This window comes from Cupressus sempervirens, chromosome 1 (assembly GCF_028749045.1).
Source record: "Cupressus sempervirens isolate cs-2001-9-10 chromosome 1, ASM2874904v1, whole genome shotgun sequence".
Classification (NCBI taxonomy): domain Eukaryota; kingdom Viridiplantae; phylum Streptophyta; class Pinopsida; order Cupressales; family Cupressaceae; genus Cupressus; species Cupressus sempervirens.
The window spans coordinates 303376825-303392458 of NC_143118.1; the positions used below are offsets into that span (position 1 = coordinate 303376825).

General features: G+C 33.5%; 1 protein-coding gene across 4 annotated transcripts in view; it reads right to left on the minus strand.

The window, feature by feature from the left end:
• Positions 1–4202: 4202 nt before the first annotated feature.
• The window catches only part of LOC149577317 (uncharacterized), a 96179-nt gene continuing 84747 nt past the window's right edge, over positions 4203–15634 (minus strand). For all 4 annotated transcript variants that reach the window (XM_089823423.1, XM_089823420.1, XM_089823413.1 and 1 more), the window contains 4 exons: positions 5263–5369; positions 5112–5162; positions 4845–4898; positions 4203–4647 (listed from right to left, as the gene is read on the minus strand). In XM_089823423.1, the coding sequence (XP_089679549.1) occupies positions 4543–4647; positions 4845–4898; positions 5112–5162; positions 5263–5369 (317 nt within the window). In that variant the 3' untranslated portion in view covers positions 4203–4542. The remainder of the gene's footprint in view (positions 4648–4844; positions 4899–5111; positions 5163–5262; positions 5370–15634) is intronic.

Consider the following 15634-nt stretch of genomic DNA (forward strand, 5'->3'; position numbering starts at 1 on the left):
TTACAATACAAGGTATAGTTGTCACTATTGTCAAGAGTATGGACATGTTGTTGAAAATTGCATTAGAACATATTTTAGAAGTGACTACAATAGATAGTTGAGTCAAAATGTTTTAGTTGTTTGCAGACTAGTTACCGAAGCAAAAATTGTCCAACAAGGTTAAAAGCACCTAGTAGTGAATTCAATAAAGGAAAAGGAAAGGTTGATATTGAAGAAGTCACATCTAAATATTCAAGAACATTACTTAAAAGTTACCTTCATTTTATGCTTTAAAAGGATTTGTATAATCTTCATTATTAAATCTCTATCTTACAAACCTATCTCTATTTTAGGTTGTGGGAACTAATCTCAACACTTTGAAAACTAACTAGATTAGATACTTCTATGTATTCTAGCCAATGCTCTTGACTTAAATGCACTGTCACTAACCAATGCTCTTGACTTGACTGCACTGTCACTAAACAAATTATTTCAACTAGTCCTTGTCCCTTCCCACACCTTGAATAATTTGCCATGTTCCTCGAGAAATGCTGAAACGAAAAATAAAACAAAGTCAAGCCATCTTTTAAAGGCATACAATTTCATTGGTTTTAAAACGGTGATAAACTTGAGCCAAAAGTTGTAAAGCACAATATCATGGAACAGGTATTGGCTCCCGCCAATAAGGATTAGCTTTATTCTTTAAGGGCTTGTTTGGGGAGCGGAATAGGAATACGTATTCTGGAATAGAAAATGGGGCTATGTATTCCTGTTCTCCGTTTGGTTCAGCCAATATTTGATGGGAATTCACAGACCCCAAAATTTATGTTTTCTAAGATTAAAAAAAGTGGAATAGGAATACGTATTCCAATAACACCTATTTGGGTGGAATTGCAAAACCCCTTTTTTGGGCCAAAATTGGAATACGTATTCCTATTTTACTTCGTATTCCAATTCTATTTTTGTGCATCCAAACAAGGAATTCAAAATTTTTGGAATATGTACTCCTATTCCGCTCGCCAAACGGGCCCTAAACAATTAGGGTCTTTGTAAGACTCGATTTCATGTCCTTAAGGATCAAACATTGAATGAAAGTCTAATGTTAGTTGTCCTTAGGAGAATGCATCTCTTCTTGTTAGGGGGTACTTAAGGTGCATATAAATCAACATTAAGGAAATAAAATGATAATATAAAATCATCATGGTGTGATTGATTTATTTAACACATATTGTTTGTTGGGAACAATACAACATTTATTGGTTAGCAATGAACAAAGCCCCAGATCGTTGAGTGTTGTGTTACAAATATGATATTAGTTCCTGCCAAGGCAGGAATACTTATGCATTCATGTCAATCCAAATATGACATTGACACTAACCAATCAAATCCAAGAATTTAAAAGATTATATGAGATTTCAAATGTTTATAGCTTTTTCTAATTTTTCAGTATTTTATAAATCATATTTTTCATCCATTCTATTGGTCCATACTATTTTTGGTGGGTGAGAAAATTAATTTTCTTCAACAAAAAATACAAATATTTTCTAACAACTTCATCTTGCAGTAATGAATGTATTAATTATAACTTTATCTTTTTCACATTTGTGACAAGTTGATTAAAAAAAAAATTCAAATCATTTTATCTTCCACCTCACACAACATGTCTAATCAATATTAATTATCACACTCTATTAAATATTTTTTATTTTTTATTTTAAATATATTTATTATTAATTTTACATTGATGTTTATTTTTTACTATTTGATATAACTTGTTCCTAAAACTTCATGCAATGCATAAGTTCAAATTAAAACTAATAAATATGTCTTTTTAACATAATTTCAATATGTTATATCTTTGTATTTGAATTTCTTATTTTTTTAAACTTAGCTTTTTTAATAAAAGTGGTTAAATTATTACTATTATTTTACTTTTATAAAAATAATATTATTTTTTAATTATATTTTATAATAGTGTTTGTAATATGTATAATTGATAAGTGTTACAATTTTTGAATTATAGTATTTTTTATTATTAATATTTTTTATTTAAACAATTTATCATTTAGTTTAAATACATTTAAAACTTAAATATATATTTTAATATTAAATTAATAATTATATTTTATATCAAAAAACATACTAAAGAAATAACCACAAAATAGAAATAATTCAATTCTAAAAGATATTTAAATTATTATTAGGTTTTTATAAATTATGTATTAAAATTAAATAGTAATATTTTATTTCTTATTTATTGCATCATATTTATTCATCATCAAATTTATATGTATTACATCTATTTATTATTTATAAATGTACATATTAAATTATATAGATATTATTTCATAATTAAAAATTACTTAATTTTATTAAAAATTTGGGAATACAAAACATTAAATAGTAAACCTTCTCTAATTGTGTAAAATTAAACAATTAGATTTACTTATAAAATATTTTTTTATTTCAATACATTTCATTTTTTCTTATAGAAATGTGAGTTTTAATATTAAAAAATAAATTTAGTTTTATTAATTAAAATATAATATATTTTACTTTTTTATTATAACTATGATTTTATTTTGACTATCTGTTTTATTAAGAAAAATAACTATATTTAATTCTCTCTCTCACACACACAACTTATGTTGGTATCACTCTTATCTTACTATTTTCTCTCTTCCTCTTCCTCCTCTATATTATCGCCCGTGGCTATACAGCCACGAAAATGCACTCCCTTTACATTGTTTTTTCTAACTTTTCAAAAAAAATTCTGAATCCTCTCCTTCGTAAGGAAGTGCATTTTCGTGGTTATCTATCATTTTTTCCTCTGCATATATGTTTATGTTGTTATTGTTATATACTATTATTTATCTCTATCTGTATCTTTATCCTAGATTTTGTCCAGTGCTAATGATTAAAAATAGTGTGAGTTCCATTTGATAATCAAGATGAAAATAATACATAGTTGAGGGAGTTATTCCAACTACTTATGGTTGTCTAGTAGCATGCATACTATGCTTAAACATATAACGTGATACTCCAAATGCTTCATCACTTCTTCAAGTTCTATAATTCAAATATTGGTATGGATATATTTCCTCATTGCACATAATTTAAGTTGTCAACTTAGAAGGTGCAAATCTGTCTAAAGTATATGTATTGATCATAGTATGATATTAAGTACTTAGTGCCATATTGGGAACTTTGGCCTCTTATTCTTGGGCTTAAATGCCCAAAGATATAATAATAGAGCATGAGAACTTAACAACAAAATATGAGCCATCCTATCAAATCACAAGTGCATTTCTAGGACAAGAATTTAACAACAAAATATGAGCAATCCTATCAGATCACAACTGCATTTCTAAATAAAAATCAATGCTTTCATAATGTTAATTTAGATTCTCACTCGTGTAAACCTCTACAACTATTATTCGTTAGACAGGAACTATGACGCATTGCGTCTCTTGTTTTAAATTCGTAATCAAATGAGATACTAATGAAAGGAGATAACAACAATATATCCAACAATAACTGCTGACTTTATTTATTTGCAAGAAATACAATAATGTCTTAAAAGGAGGACCCAAATTTGGTCAGTGGTGGAAAAGGACGGTGGGGAGTAGGGTGGTGTGGATGAGAGGTGGCAGGGGTGTGCTGATATAAAAATAGAGGTAAACTAAAATCTTTAAGGCAAAATATGGAATATAATGTCTCTGCGAATGACCCATGAAAGGCCAACTCGTTTTCAGAAAGTTAAAAGTTAGACGATGAAATCAATACACAATGGCATAAGCCATATAGCAAGCAACACAGAAGCGTCCCCAACAGAAGTGGTGGTACTGGTGGTGGTGTGGATGGCAGTCTCTATGGAGACGTCCCACTATAGGGGACACGGGTTTTTTTAGGGGCAACGTGTCCCTGTGAAACACTGTAATAATTGCAAATTTATAGAAAATCTCTTACAAGAGATACATGAAGCTACCACAATCTGCTTTCTACACCTCAATATCTATTTGGAGAAATTGACCACAGAGCTCCTCCAATATGATGAAATGTGTTCCTTGCTTGCCATCATACACTATTGTGATTGTAATGCATAAGGAAGAATAGATTAAATACCAAAGATCTGTGAAAGAAAAATGGATGTCTTTAAACAACAAGAAACCGTGTGAAAATTGTCCCTGCATCAATCATGAAGTCTATCTAATCAAACACTATTCTAGTTTCAGAAATATTTGGGATTTTTTAACCTTCTTGTAGTTTTATCCATGAACTATAGCTGTAAGTTGTCAGGGTTACAAATAGTACAGAACTCTACAGAACATATATTTAAAATACTAATGACCAGAGTTTGTATCAACAAAGATACGAATAGCATGTGCCCATGTCAACGAGGTTGTAACAGCCCATGTTTATATCAACAAGAACGGTAATACCCAGAGAACATACCACGTTCGTATAGATTACAAAACATTCATACACATCCAACTGCTGAAGCACTTTCATGGCAGAGTGCAACAGGTTTAAATCCAATTCATCTTCCACTTCCAGCAACCTCTATTTGTAGTGTATCACGGACAAGCCTTGAAACTGAGCCTTCAAGGATTTGGGGTTTGTCTTTGAGGGGTTTGTGTACAAATCTTCCTTTTGATCTTCCAGCTTCTATTAGCAAGAAATGCCATAATCAATGACTTGGAACAGTGAAGGATTATATTTCACAAAATAAATGAGTATTTACTATGAACCCAAAGAGGCTATTCTTCAGTGATATGTTAAAATAATACGAAATTTCTAAATTGCACATCATAGGTAATAACATCAAAACCCATAAAAAATGATTTTGTTTGCGATTCTCATGCCTCTTTTTGTTTGTGTGAAGCCATCATTGCTTTCTGGGTCTCAGCATCCACTGGCTGGCAGAGAACCAAATTACGATGTAAGCAACTTCTGGTAAAATATATTGAATACTCACCATTTTACTTATATTCATGCAAATTGTCACATATTAGTCACCGGTAAAATCAAGTTTGACAATTCTAAAAGTAATAAAATGTTCAAACTTTAATTTAGAATTTCAAAAAGAACAAACTAAGTGGCGTGATGTTCCCAAACAACTTGTAACTTACTGCTTCACGGGTGGGAGGACCATGACCTCTTACTTGTAGCTTGGCAATGATCTGTAATAGAACCAGGAATTTCTGTAAGCATTGATTGCCTATATATAATGGAATCGGAATACTCTTTTAAAGAGTTAACAACATCAAGCAGATCGTATACCTTTGTTTTCTCATTTTTTCCAACACGATCACACAACTTCTTGTCACGCATCAACTCCTTACCAGCCCACCACAGTTGAGCTGTATCTAGATCAAATAGGTCCTCACCTAGCAATATATACAATCTATTCAATTTTCTTACGAGGTGAAACTCTGATAGTCATATACAGCTCACTGATCATTCCTGTTGCCAAACTTTAAAAGAGATCAAAGATTGAGCAGAATATTACTACTTCATTAGAAATGCCACAAAATTAGTCCACAGTTCCATGGAGTTTTCTACTGGGGAGGCGAGGGACTGAGGCACCAACGGTCTAGAGTTTGGGGATGGGCGGGAAGGGGCGTGCAGGGGGGATGGAGGTGCGACACTGTACAAATACATATATTACTTGAGATTTTTGTTTTAAAAGATGTGAATGGAATGTGTATAAGAATTGCAAATGAAACTTTGGCATACTAGCAATAAACATTTAAAATATCATAAACATTGCATTGAACATTAACAATGATAGGAGGAGGTATGGGGCTAAATCAAGAATAAGTATAAGAATTGAAAACGGAAAATTTGCATACTACGTAAATTTTAAAACTAACATTAAAAACATGGCAATGATTGCATTGAACATTAACACTGCTGGCAGAGGTTAGGGGTCAAAGGGCAACGCCTCTTGCGAGAGTTTGAGGGAAGAGTTCCTAACGCAATCATCGGGCAGCATCCCCTTGCAGGGGTTTGGGTTGAATCCCAAGAAGTCCCTAATGTGAATGGAATGAGTATAAGAATTGCAAATGAAACTTTGGCATACTAGTAATAAACATTTAAAATATCATAAAAATTGGATTGAACATTAACAATGATAGGAGGAGGTTTGGGGCTAAATCAAGAATAAGTATAAGAGTTGCAAACGGAAAATTTGCATACTACGTAAATTTTAAAACTAACATTAAAAACATGGCAATGACTGCATTGAACATTAACACTGCTGGCAGAGGTTAGGGGTCAAAGGGCAATGCCTCTTGCGAGTGTTTGAGGGAAGAGTTCCTAATGTAGTCATCGGGCAGCATCCCCTTACAGGGGTTTGGGTTGAATAACAAGAAGTCCCTAGGACAGTTGGAGACTACTCAAAGACTCCTGAGTATCTCAGGCTAAGCTGTTGGTTTGGGTTCAGGTTCAAGGAACCAATTTGCCAGTACAGAAAATTTTTGAAATGGGGTTTGGGTTCATTAGTTAAAAATCATGCAAAAAAATAATTAATTAAGATTAAAATGTCACATAGCATCATATAAACAGAGAAAAAAACACTACAAACTTGTAATTGTAGTATCATATACTTCAAGTTCAATATCAAAAGATTAAATATATAAACTAGTATTACTTTTAAAATACATAAACTAGTGTTGTTCGTTATTCTACAACCACTAGATTATTTGTCTAGACAATTAACTTTACTAAATTAGATCAATTAAAAACATGCTTCAATAAATAAGTGCATTAGAAGCCTTGCTTTTACAGGTTTTATGCTAAAAAAAAAAAAAGTTTTCAATGTGGATAATCTATGCTTGGAACCCATTAAATCCTGTCACATAGCAGTGAAGAGTAGATTATGGAACAACATAAGAGAAAAGAAGAATCGAAGAATCCAACAGGCTGTATTTGGAAGGGCAGCTGGACTTTCACCAGTTCCCTCATCACCTTATCTGGTATAACAAAGCAGTGCAAGAATAAAGTTCAACTGGGAATTGTAGCAGGTACTTTGACCTATCTAGCTTTTCAATTTTGTTATTTTAGGATCTCTGGATACACTATTAGTTATTAAAACTCACAATTGAAATATTTAGTTAGCTTAAGTAAGTTGAAAGTTACAGTAGTATAAAATATTATCAATTGCATGCAGGACTATATGTCTTGTACCGCTTGATCACCTTATGTAACTTTATATTTAAATGGACTGCTGTTAAAAGATATAACAAAATTCAAATAACTCTGAAATTCAAATGTCCCGAGAGGGGGCAGTGCTTCATTTATTGGCAGTTGGTTCCAATAAATAACCATGAAACTCAAATGGTTTGTCGTCAATCTGACCAAGTATGCCCAGATTCGTCCTGGATGAACCAGCCTGGTTGGGTTCAAGCCCTGGCCGAACCCAAAGTCAAACCTGACTAGGACCTGTACCCAAATCGAATCAGAGCAATATTATACCCTAGGACTGACAAACCAGGTAACTTAGGTCTCAGCCTTCAGGAACATCTCAAAGTACCAACCCAAGGGGTGTCCTTGAAACATACACAAGACATGAGAAGTGGTGATCAGATATCAAGGAGGCATCCTAGTCCAGATGATGCTTCCCCATGAAACACTTAAAAGGAAAAATAACCTTGTTATGTGCCCCTTTAGGTTCTGTTTTCTTGTCTTTGAGAAGCACCATATCTCGCTCCATAAAATTTCTTGACCTAGCTTTCCTATCAAAAATATTTTCACCCTTGCTTGATGGAGTGTAATCTTGTGACTCATTTCTAATTAGAGTGGCAGTGCTATACTAGTCGAAAGGCAACATTCCAATTGCTCTCTTTGGTGTAATTCTATTAGTATTTGCCCATTAAGATTCATATAACTTTTAGTGCCAACTCCTCCGACTCTCATCCATCAATTTCCTCATGTTGACAGCAAGTTCTTGTTGCTAGAATTGGTCTAGACTCTATCCATTTCCTTGGAGATATTAATCTGATGAGAGAGCCATTGTGATCCCATGTTAATCGCTGAAAAGAACAATTTCGGACATGGAAAAATTTGTGGCATTGTCTACAACCAACTTGAGTGGACTCCAAAAAATACAGGTCTATTCTTTTTAATAAATTTATATTTACCTCTAAAGTAATTCGCTAAACAAATATGGCTTCTACCCATCTGGTGAAATAGTTTGTTGTTATATGTATATATGTATGGCCAATGCTCAATGAGGGATTGATTGGCCCCACAAAATCCAATCCCCATAGTTGGAATGGTTCTTCAGTCACTAATGGCTTGAGTGGGAATGTTGCTAACCATGTTTGCCCAACAAACTATTTACATTTCTCCCATCTTGCAACCCACTGATATGTGTCCTTGAACATGCCCAGCCAGTAGTAGCATCGCCCCAAAATTTTAAATGCAGCCACGGTTGAGGAGAAACTACCAATGCAAGCTTCATTTTGGAAAGCTTCTAGTATCTTCCGACTCTAATCTCTTTCCACACACCTCAGAAAAGTTCCCATCTAAGCCTCTTTTCACCTGAGTGTTGTTCCAGATAACCTATTCAGCTACTTTCCACTTCAAATTTCTCTGTTCTCTCGATAATAAATGGGGAGGGGCATTCACCATAACTCAAAGGTACACGGCATTCAAAAACCATGGATCTTGAAGACTTACTAGTATGGCCATTGGGAGTTCTTCAACTTCTTCTAGATAATACTGTGACTTTTCCACCCATACCTATCTTTACTGCAGCTGATATCTAGTTGTTTGAGGATACTCCTGACCATAGTTCAAAATCTCGTTCTCTGCCACTTATCGGCGAGGCAAAAAATAAAGTTCACTGCAAATATTGGAGATAAATCGGCAACTTCTCAAGAAAATATCCTGAATTTTAAAAATGACATAAATTTGATTAGAAATGCATTTTTTTGCAAAATTCGTTAAGGATATGCATCTAATGAATCAGTAAATGAGTAAACAAACCAAACAAGCTGATCTAGATATATATAAATGCAATATGTAACAAAGTTGCATCCTCGTGTGGAATGTCAATGGCTGGTAGTCATATTTAGAGACTATGAACTCTAAAGCAAACTAGAAATAGAAAATTTTCTTTGTAAAAAGATAAGCAAATACAAATGTCAAGTAAAATATGAAACTAATCTACATCTTCCTCTTCCCCTTCCCATAAAAAAGAAAAAGAATTTAGAAAACTCACTTGTGAATCCGGAATTTGCTTCAAATCCACTTGTGATCTATCTACAAGGCTGCCAAAAACAATTTCACTATCAAAATCCTTCTCCTCTCCTCCAAACACTCAAAATTGCAAAACAAACAATGAATGGGCAAGTCGATGGGTGTCCCAGTTTTACTGGTGTCACCTAAGAGAAGTAATTAAGTTATCATGAGAAGTTTGCGATTTATCGCAAAGTAGTGACCAACTTATCGGCAAGAAATTAAGGTCTTCTCAAGTTGAATTTCTCACCAGAAAACCTTAAGTTTTCTCGTTTTGGAAAAGTTCTCACGAGAAGTAGAGATATCTGCCACTTCTCGGAGAGATTTTAATCTATGCTCCTAACTATTAGGTCAAGGATATATTGTAGTATCAGAACACAAGATATAAAATTTGAATTGCCTGACCACTTTGACTATTGCAAAAGCATGCTTCTCTATTTGGGAGTAATTCAGCTCATGTTTCTTAAGTGGCATATTCAAAAAAGCAATCGACATTTTCATTTTGTACTCATTACCTTGCAAAAAAATGGTTGATGTAGTGTGTCCAAAGCCATAAACATAGATCACAAAATCCTTATTAAATTCTAGGTGAACCAAGATTGGCACGTATCAAATGGCTTCTTTGATATCTTCGAAACCTTTATTACCATGGTCAATCTCCTTGAAATCTTGTTTCTCCTTCATCATATTACTGTGTTTGGTAATTTTAGAGAAATCTGGAACAACTTTCTTAAGAAATAGACCTGACCAGAGAAATATTTAACAATTTCCTTTTGGAAGGCAAATTCAACTGTTGGATGGCCTTGACCCATTCAGAATCAATCCTTATTCCTTCCTTCAAGATAGTGTCCTAAGAGTTTTCCTTTTGTAATGCAGAAAATTGACTTCGTGGGATTAAGTGAAACGTCGTGTTCTCAGCATCTTTATAGGATTGCTTCCAAATATTTCAGCTGATCTCTTTTTTTCCGAAACACAATCAAGTCATCCAGATAGACCACTATAATTTTGTTCCTCAAATCACCGTATGATAAGTCGATTACAGTGCCACCCCAACTGCATCTCCGTAAGCACATAATTTAGCATTGTACCCTAGCTCAGATGTAGCAAGAGGTAAGCATAACTGATATACTGATGTACTAGTGTTACTGTATGATAATTAAAAGGTACCTAGTAATATTGATGATCCTTGTTGGATAATATGGTTACTTGAAAAATGTGGCAGATAACTGATTAGAATGATATGTTGGCTAGATGAATTATGGAATGTTGATTATTCAGATTATTCAGATGGTCAATTGCATGATTACGAGTCACTAATGTACTAGTGCATGTATCTACTGATGTTCGATAACTGTGCTTATGTTAATAGTTTTGGCTGATCTTGTTTGACGTGTTTGTATGAAGAGTGACAGGGTCGTACTTACTTACTCACGAGGCCCACACAATGTCTCAATCCCCTTCATTAGCTGTTGCTGTTTGATATGACCTATTTATGTTCTTCGGCAATTGCACTAACGTAGACAAGTACCAAGCATCGACTTCACCTGACTTAGCAAGTCTGAGCATGCCTAAAAACAAAAATAACTCTGACGGTGGTAAAATTGGAGTTAATCATATGGCCAACTGGTTCTCCTAGCCCCAATTCATTCCTAATTTGGGTGACAATTGCCATATCGTTTATTTTGGCCAACAAGTTACCAAGAGGTAACAATCACCCGCCTTGCTTGGTATGTTGAAACATGTGATTTGTTTGTGTGGTTTGATTGTGATGTCCTATGATATCCCATTATTTTAATAAAAAACACTAAATTGCCGGTTCGGATTCAGGTCCGGATGCAGATTCAAGATTTGATTTCGAAATTCCTTCAAAAAATTTAGGGGGTGGGTTTGAATTCGTTCTGGGTTCGCCCATACAAAATCATGTTTTTTTTAAAATATACGTGTGTGTGTGTGTACTGTGTATACATAGATACATACCTATATATGCAGCAGCAAATAAGTTCATACACCACCATGCAGTAAAGAAATATAGCAAAATACACCACCATATATATTAATAATAAATATAATAGTCCAAATGACACATGTTTTATCAATTTGGCCTTTTTAGTGGTCTATTTTAGGGTTGGAGGGTTAGATTGACTTAAATAGACCAAAAAAATCCTTAAATAGTCAAAATAATCTATTTTTTGGCCAACTTCAGCCTGGGTCCTGCTGCAGATTTACAAGTTCACCATAAAATGGCAAAATTCATGCCAGATTCTGTGACATACTTTTGCAAGAATGTGATAAGGACCAGACTTTGGGGTTGCCAAGGGAAGAATTTGGTAACATAGCAAAAACATAAACATGTAAATAGGGGCAAGGAGGAGTAAACATATCTTGTCTTGTACATACATTCCTGCACTTGCATAATATTTAAATTCATTTCAATAAACTAGAGATCACCACCATTTTCTGCTTACCAATCCACACAGATGCATCATCATACTCATTCATGCATGATAATACATCAAATACATTCATACCATCACTCATCATTACCCAGTCATTCATATCACTGTTCTATGAATACATCCACATGTGATATAATGTTCCATGCACATTGACACATACAAGTAACATCCTAACATGCATAGATGTACCCATAATATGCACTCATAGCATTCTACAATAAGCATCATGTTCATATTCATATATATATTTATGCAATATGAAGATGAGAATGGCATCATCGAGACCATTGCTTCCCATGGTTGGGCATCACTTCCAACTCATTCTCGTGGACTATGCACATCCCAGCCGACAGTATTACGAGCTAGTGTGTATTATAGAGTTGACAGTATTCAGGGCTGATATGAGAAATAATTCAATAATGACATATGATTATTATGACTAATCACATATGATTACTCATTATAATCACAAGTGAATATTACAAGTAAAATAACAATTACATACTTAGCAATGGCTATATCACAATACCATCGATGCTTGGCATTTAATGATGATTATCTAAACAACAGTTACATATGATTACTCATATTAATCATAAGCTATGCTCCACAGGGACACGTTTCCTGGGGTTTTACCCTCGTACCCGTACCGGGGACGAAACGGGGACGCAGGGACGGATTTTGGCCGTCCCTTGAGTCGTCCCCTTTTTGAAAAATTCAGAAACGTCCCCGAAACGGCCAATTTTTTTTGGCAGGAAACTTGGGGACGGCCAGCAGTATCGGGGACGGTTTTGCCGTCCCCTATCCGTCCCCGAAACTGCTGGCCGTCCCCTTTTTTCCAGTCAATCTGGTAAAGGCAAACCATCCCCAAAAAAACATTTTTTTCTAATTTTTGTTGTTCGTGTGCCCCTAGTCATCTTAAAGACATAATAACAATATGCAACCCATATTTGGTCCATTAAAACACTAACTCTTCTACTCATTTTTGGATTTAACATACTTGCTAAGAGGAAGGAAAAAAACATAAGAGCAGTAGCAGCAATGAGCAAAGATTGTGTTTAGTGAGGAAAGATTGCGTTTGGTATTTACTATTTACTAACTATTTTAGTTGGACTTCTCTTTATTTCATTCTGATTTCAGCATGATACTTGAAGCCTTTAGGCGTTTTAATTTTTGCTATATATGTATGTGATATTGTTATAATGGAAGCACTTAGTATTTTCTATTTGATAATATTCCATGTATTTATCTTCTAAAATGTCTATGTTGAATGGTTTATCAATGTTATGATATACATATTTGAATTTTGTCTCTATATTAAAAAAAATCCCCTATGTTTTTAATCGCCGTCCCCTGATGTCCCGTCCCCTAAATTTTGGCTTCGATCCGTACCCGTACCGGAAACACGTCCCCGTCCCCTAAAAAGTCCCCGTCCCAGAAACTCCGTGGAACATAGATCATAAGTCATTATTATAAGTAAATGACAAATGCTAGTTATGAAGATTGGTGTCTTTCCATCATGCCTCTTCAGCGTATATTTATATTAAGCCGATTGGCTCTCCAAAGCATCATTGGAGAGGATTTGTACGTATTACTTAAACTCCCCTTTGTGGAATCACTTGTATACCGAGCATCAAAGGTTGTTGCCACTACCACTGGTGCAAGCATTATAATCACATATCAGAGACGGGATCCATACGAAGAGCATACGTCATAATTATATATCTGAGACAGCTTGAGTGATAGACAAAGATTCTATACATAACATTGAATATAAGAGATGGCATATCTCTGCCTGAAGTTTACATGTAAACCTGTAACCACAGCATATAATACATTCAAAGATCACAGACGGCTATACAGAATTAAGTGCATAAAATACATTGTAACATCAGAAACAGACTTTACACATAAACTGAATTCTGAGACTGCAGAATCATCCATTATCCATATTGAGAGCATTCAACATTGCATTTGGAATTGCCAGTCATATGTACATTCTGTCGTAACCCATTTATCACTGAATTCACATTACAGCATTGCTAATAGCATTATTATTACCATCACAATACAATTCATTCTTGCATTTCCATTATTGTAGCATTTGCAACTGCTAGTCATCTATATAGTTCATTGTCTTGTATTCATATTTCACAATTATTGCATTCATTATTATAAATAATTCATATATCTACATTTTTTGCACATTGTATTGAAGAATTAATTCAGTGATTCACAGTGTCCAAATAATCATAAAAGGGAACATTACATGTCCATAATGGTCTCTGGTCTGTATGTGATTTTATTTATGTATTTGCATGTTGGATGGTGTCACTGGTTATTATCATTGTCATATTCTTGTTGTCACCGACTAGTGTTATATGGGTGTTCTATTTTAGTGGGATTTCAACCTTGGGAGTTGGTTTTGAATTTTGGAGGTTTATTTTATGAAGTTAACTGCCTTAATGTGTTTTTATGTTTTAAAAAAGGGGTATTTAAAATAAATTAAAAAGTTCATGTTTTGAACTCAACATTCTATGCTCTTTTCTAATTTTTCCAAGTATTTGGAAAAAACCTCATGCTGAATTCAAAATTCACTTGTGGAGGAAATTTGAATGGAAATAATTGTGGATATTATTTCTGCGGATTCCTCTCCTTGATTACAATCTTTCCACAAAATTGCATGGCATTTGGTGAAGATTTGTTCAATTTCTTGTCATTTTTTTTTATTTGAGCAAGTGAAGGTATTTTCTTGATTTTCTCCTCCAATTCTTGGTTAAATTCTGAATTCTTGGTTTGGCAATGTTTAAAAATGCATTGCTATTGTATTAAATTTTACTACGAACATGTTTGAACAAATTTGACAATGATTTGATTATCTTTCAATGAAAATCATGAAATACAAGGGTTTGCTGTCCATATGTTTCCAGAATTGTTTGAACACAAATGAATGAAGAAATTGTATTTTTGAGATGGAGATTAATAGCAAATCATGGGGTTTGCCCAGATCTCCTTTTGAGTAAGTCTGAAGATTTGTTAGCTTTGCTACATTGGCATGTATGTGCCCAGATTGGGCAGATTTCATCTACTTTGTCGGTCTTGGTGAATGATGAATGTGAAGTTGTGTTGTTGCTCATTATTGGTGAATTTGAAATGGACTATGTGGATCATAGTTGAAAAACTCCATTTCGGCAATATCTCGGCTAGTTGAAAATTTCTGAAAATCTCAGAATTGCCAAAAAAATTCAGCAAAAAAATTGGTAATAAATCGGCACTTTTTATCGAACATTTGAAATATATAATTTTTATAGATATATATTAATAAATAATTATGAAGACTATAAATAAATATATTTGTTCTCTATATTGAATTTATAATTTATAAACACTGTAAACTTATAAATGTTGTTAATAAACAATGCATATGCATATTAGCATTAAGAATAAATATACAATAGGCAAGAGCCTACAACACAATGGTAAATTGTGAGCCTCTCATGTAGGAGGTCTTGGGTTCGAATTCGCTCAATACATAAAAATAATTAATTATAACAAATAACAATAATTACTCTAGGCTTCAGCCGTTTACTGATCAAAAAAAGGAATAAATATACAGTATTATAATTTATTAGATATACAGTTATTAATTTATACTAATTTATAACTCTCTATAATAAATTTATTAACATACAATATATTACAAGGTAATTGGTAAATACTTGCTTATTAATAACAGAGACCGAAAGGTCAATTTATACAAAAGGAAGAGACGATATTTCCTTAGGAAACAATCGTAAAGAATAGAAACATTCTATTCCAGAGAAAGCAAAAAACGAAAGCAAACTAAAGCTAAAGATATTTACAAGATAACCATTAACTAATAATAGACGTCTTATCTATTATTGTAATACCCTCCCTTAATGGTTAATCTATCTAACACACCAAGCTGTCCT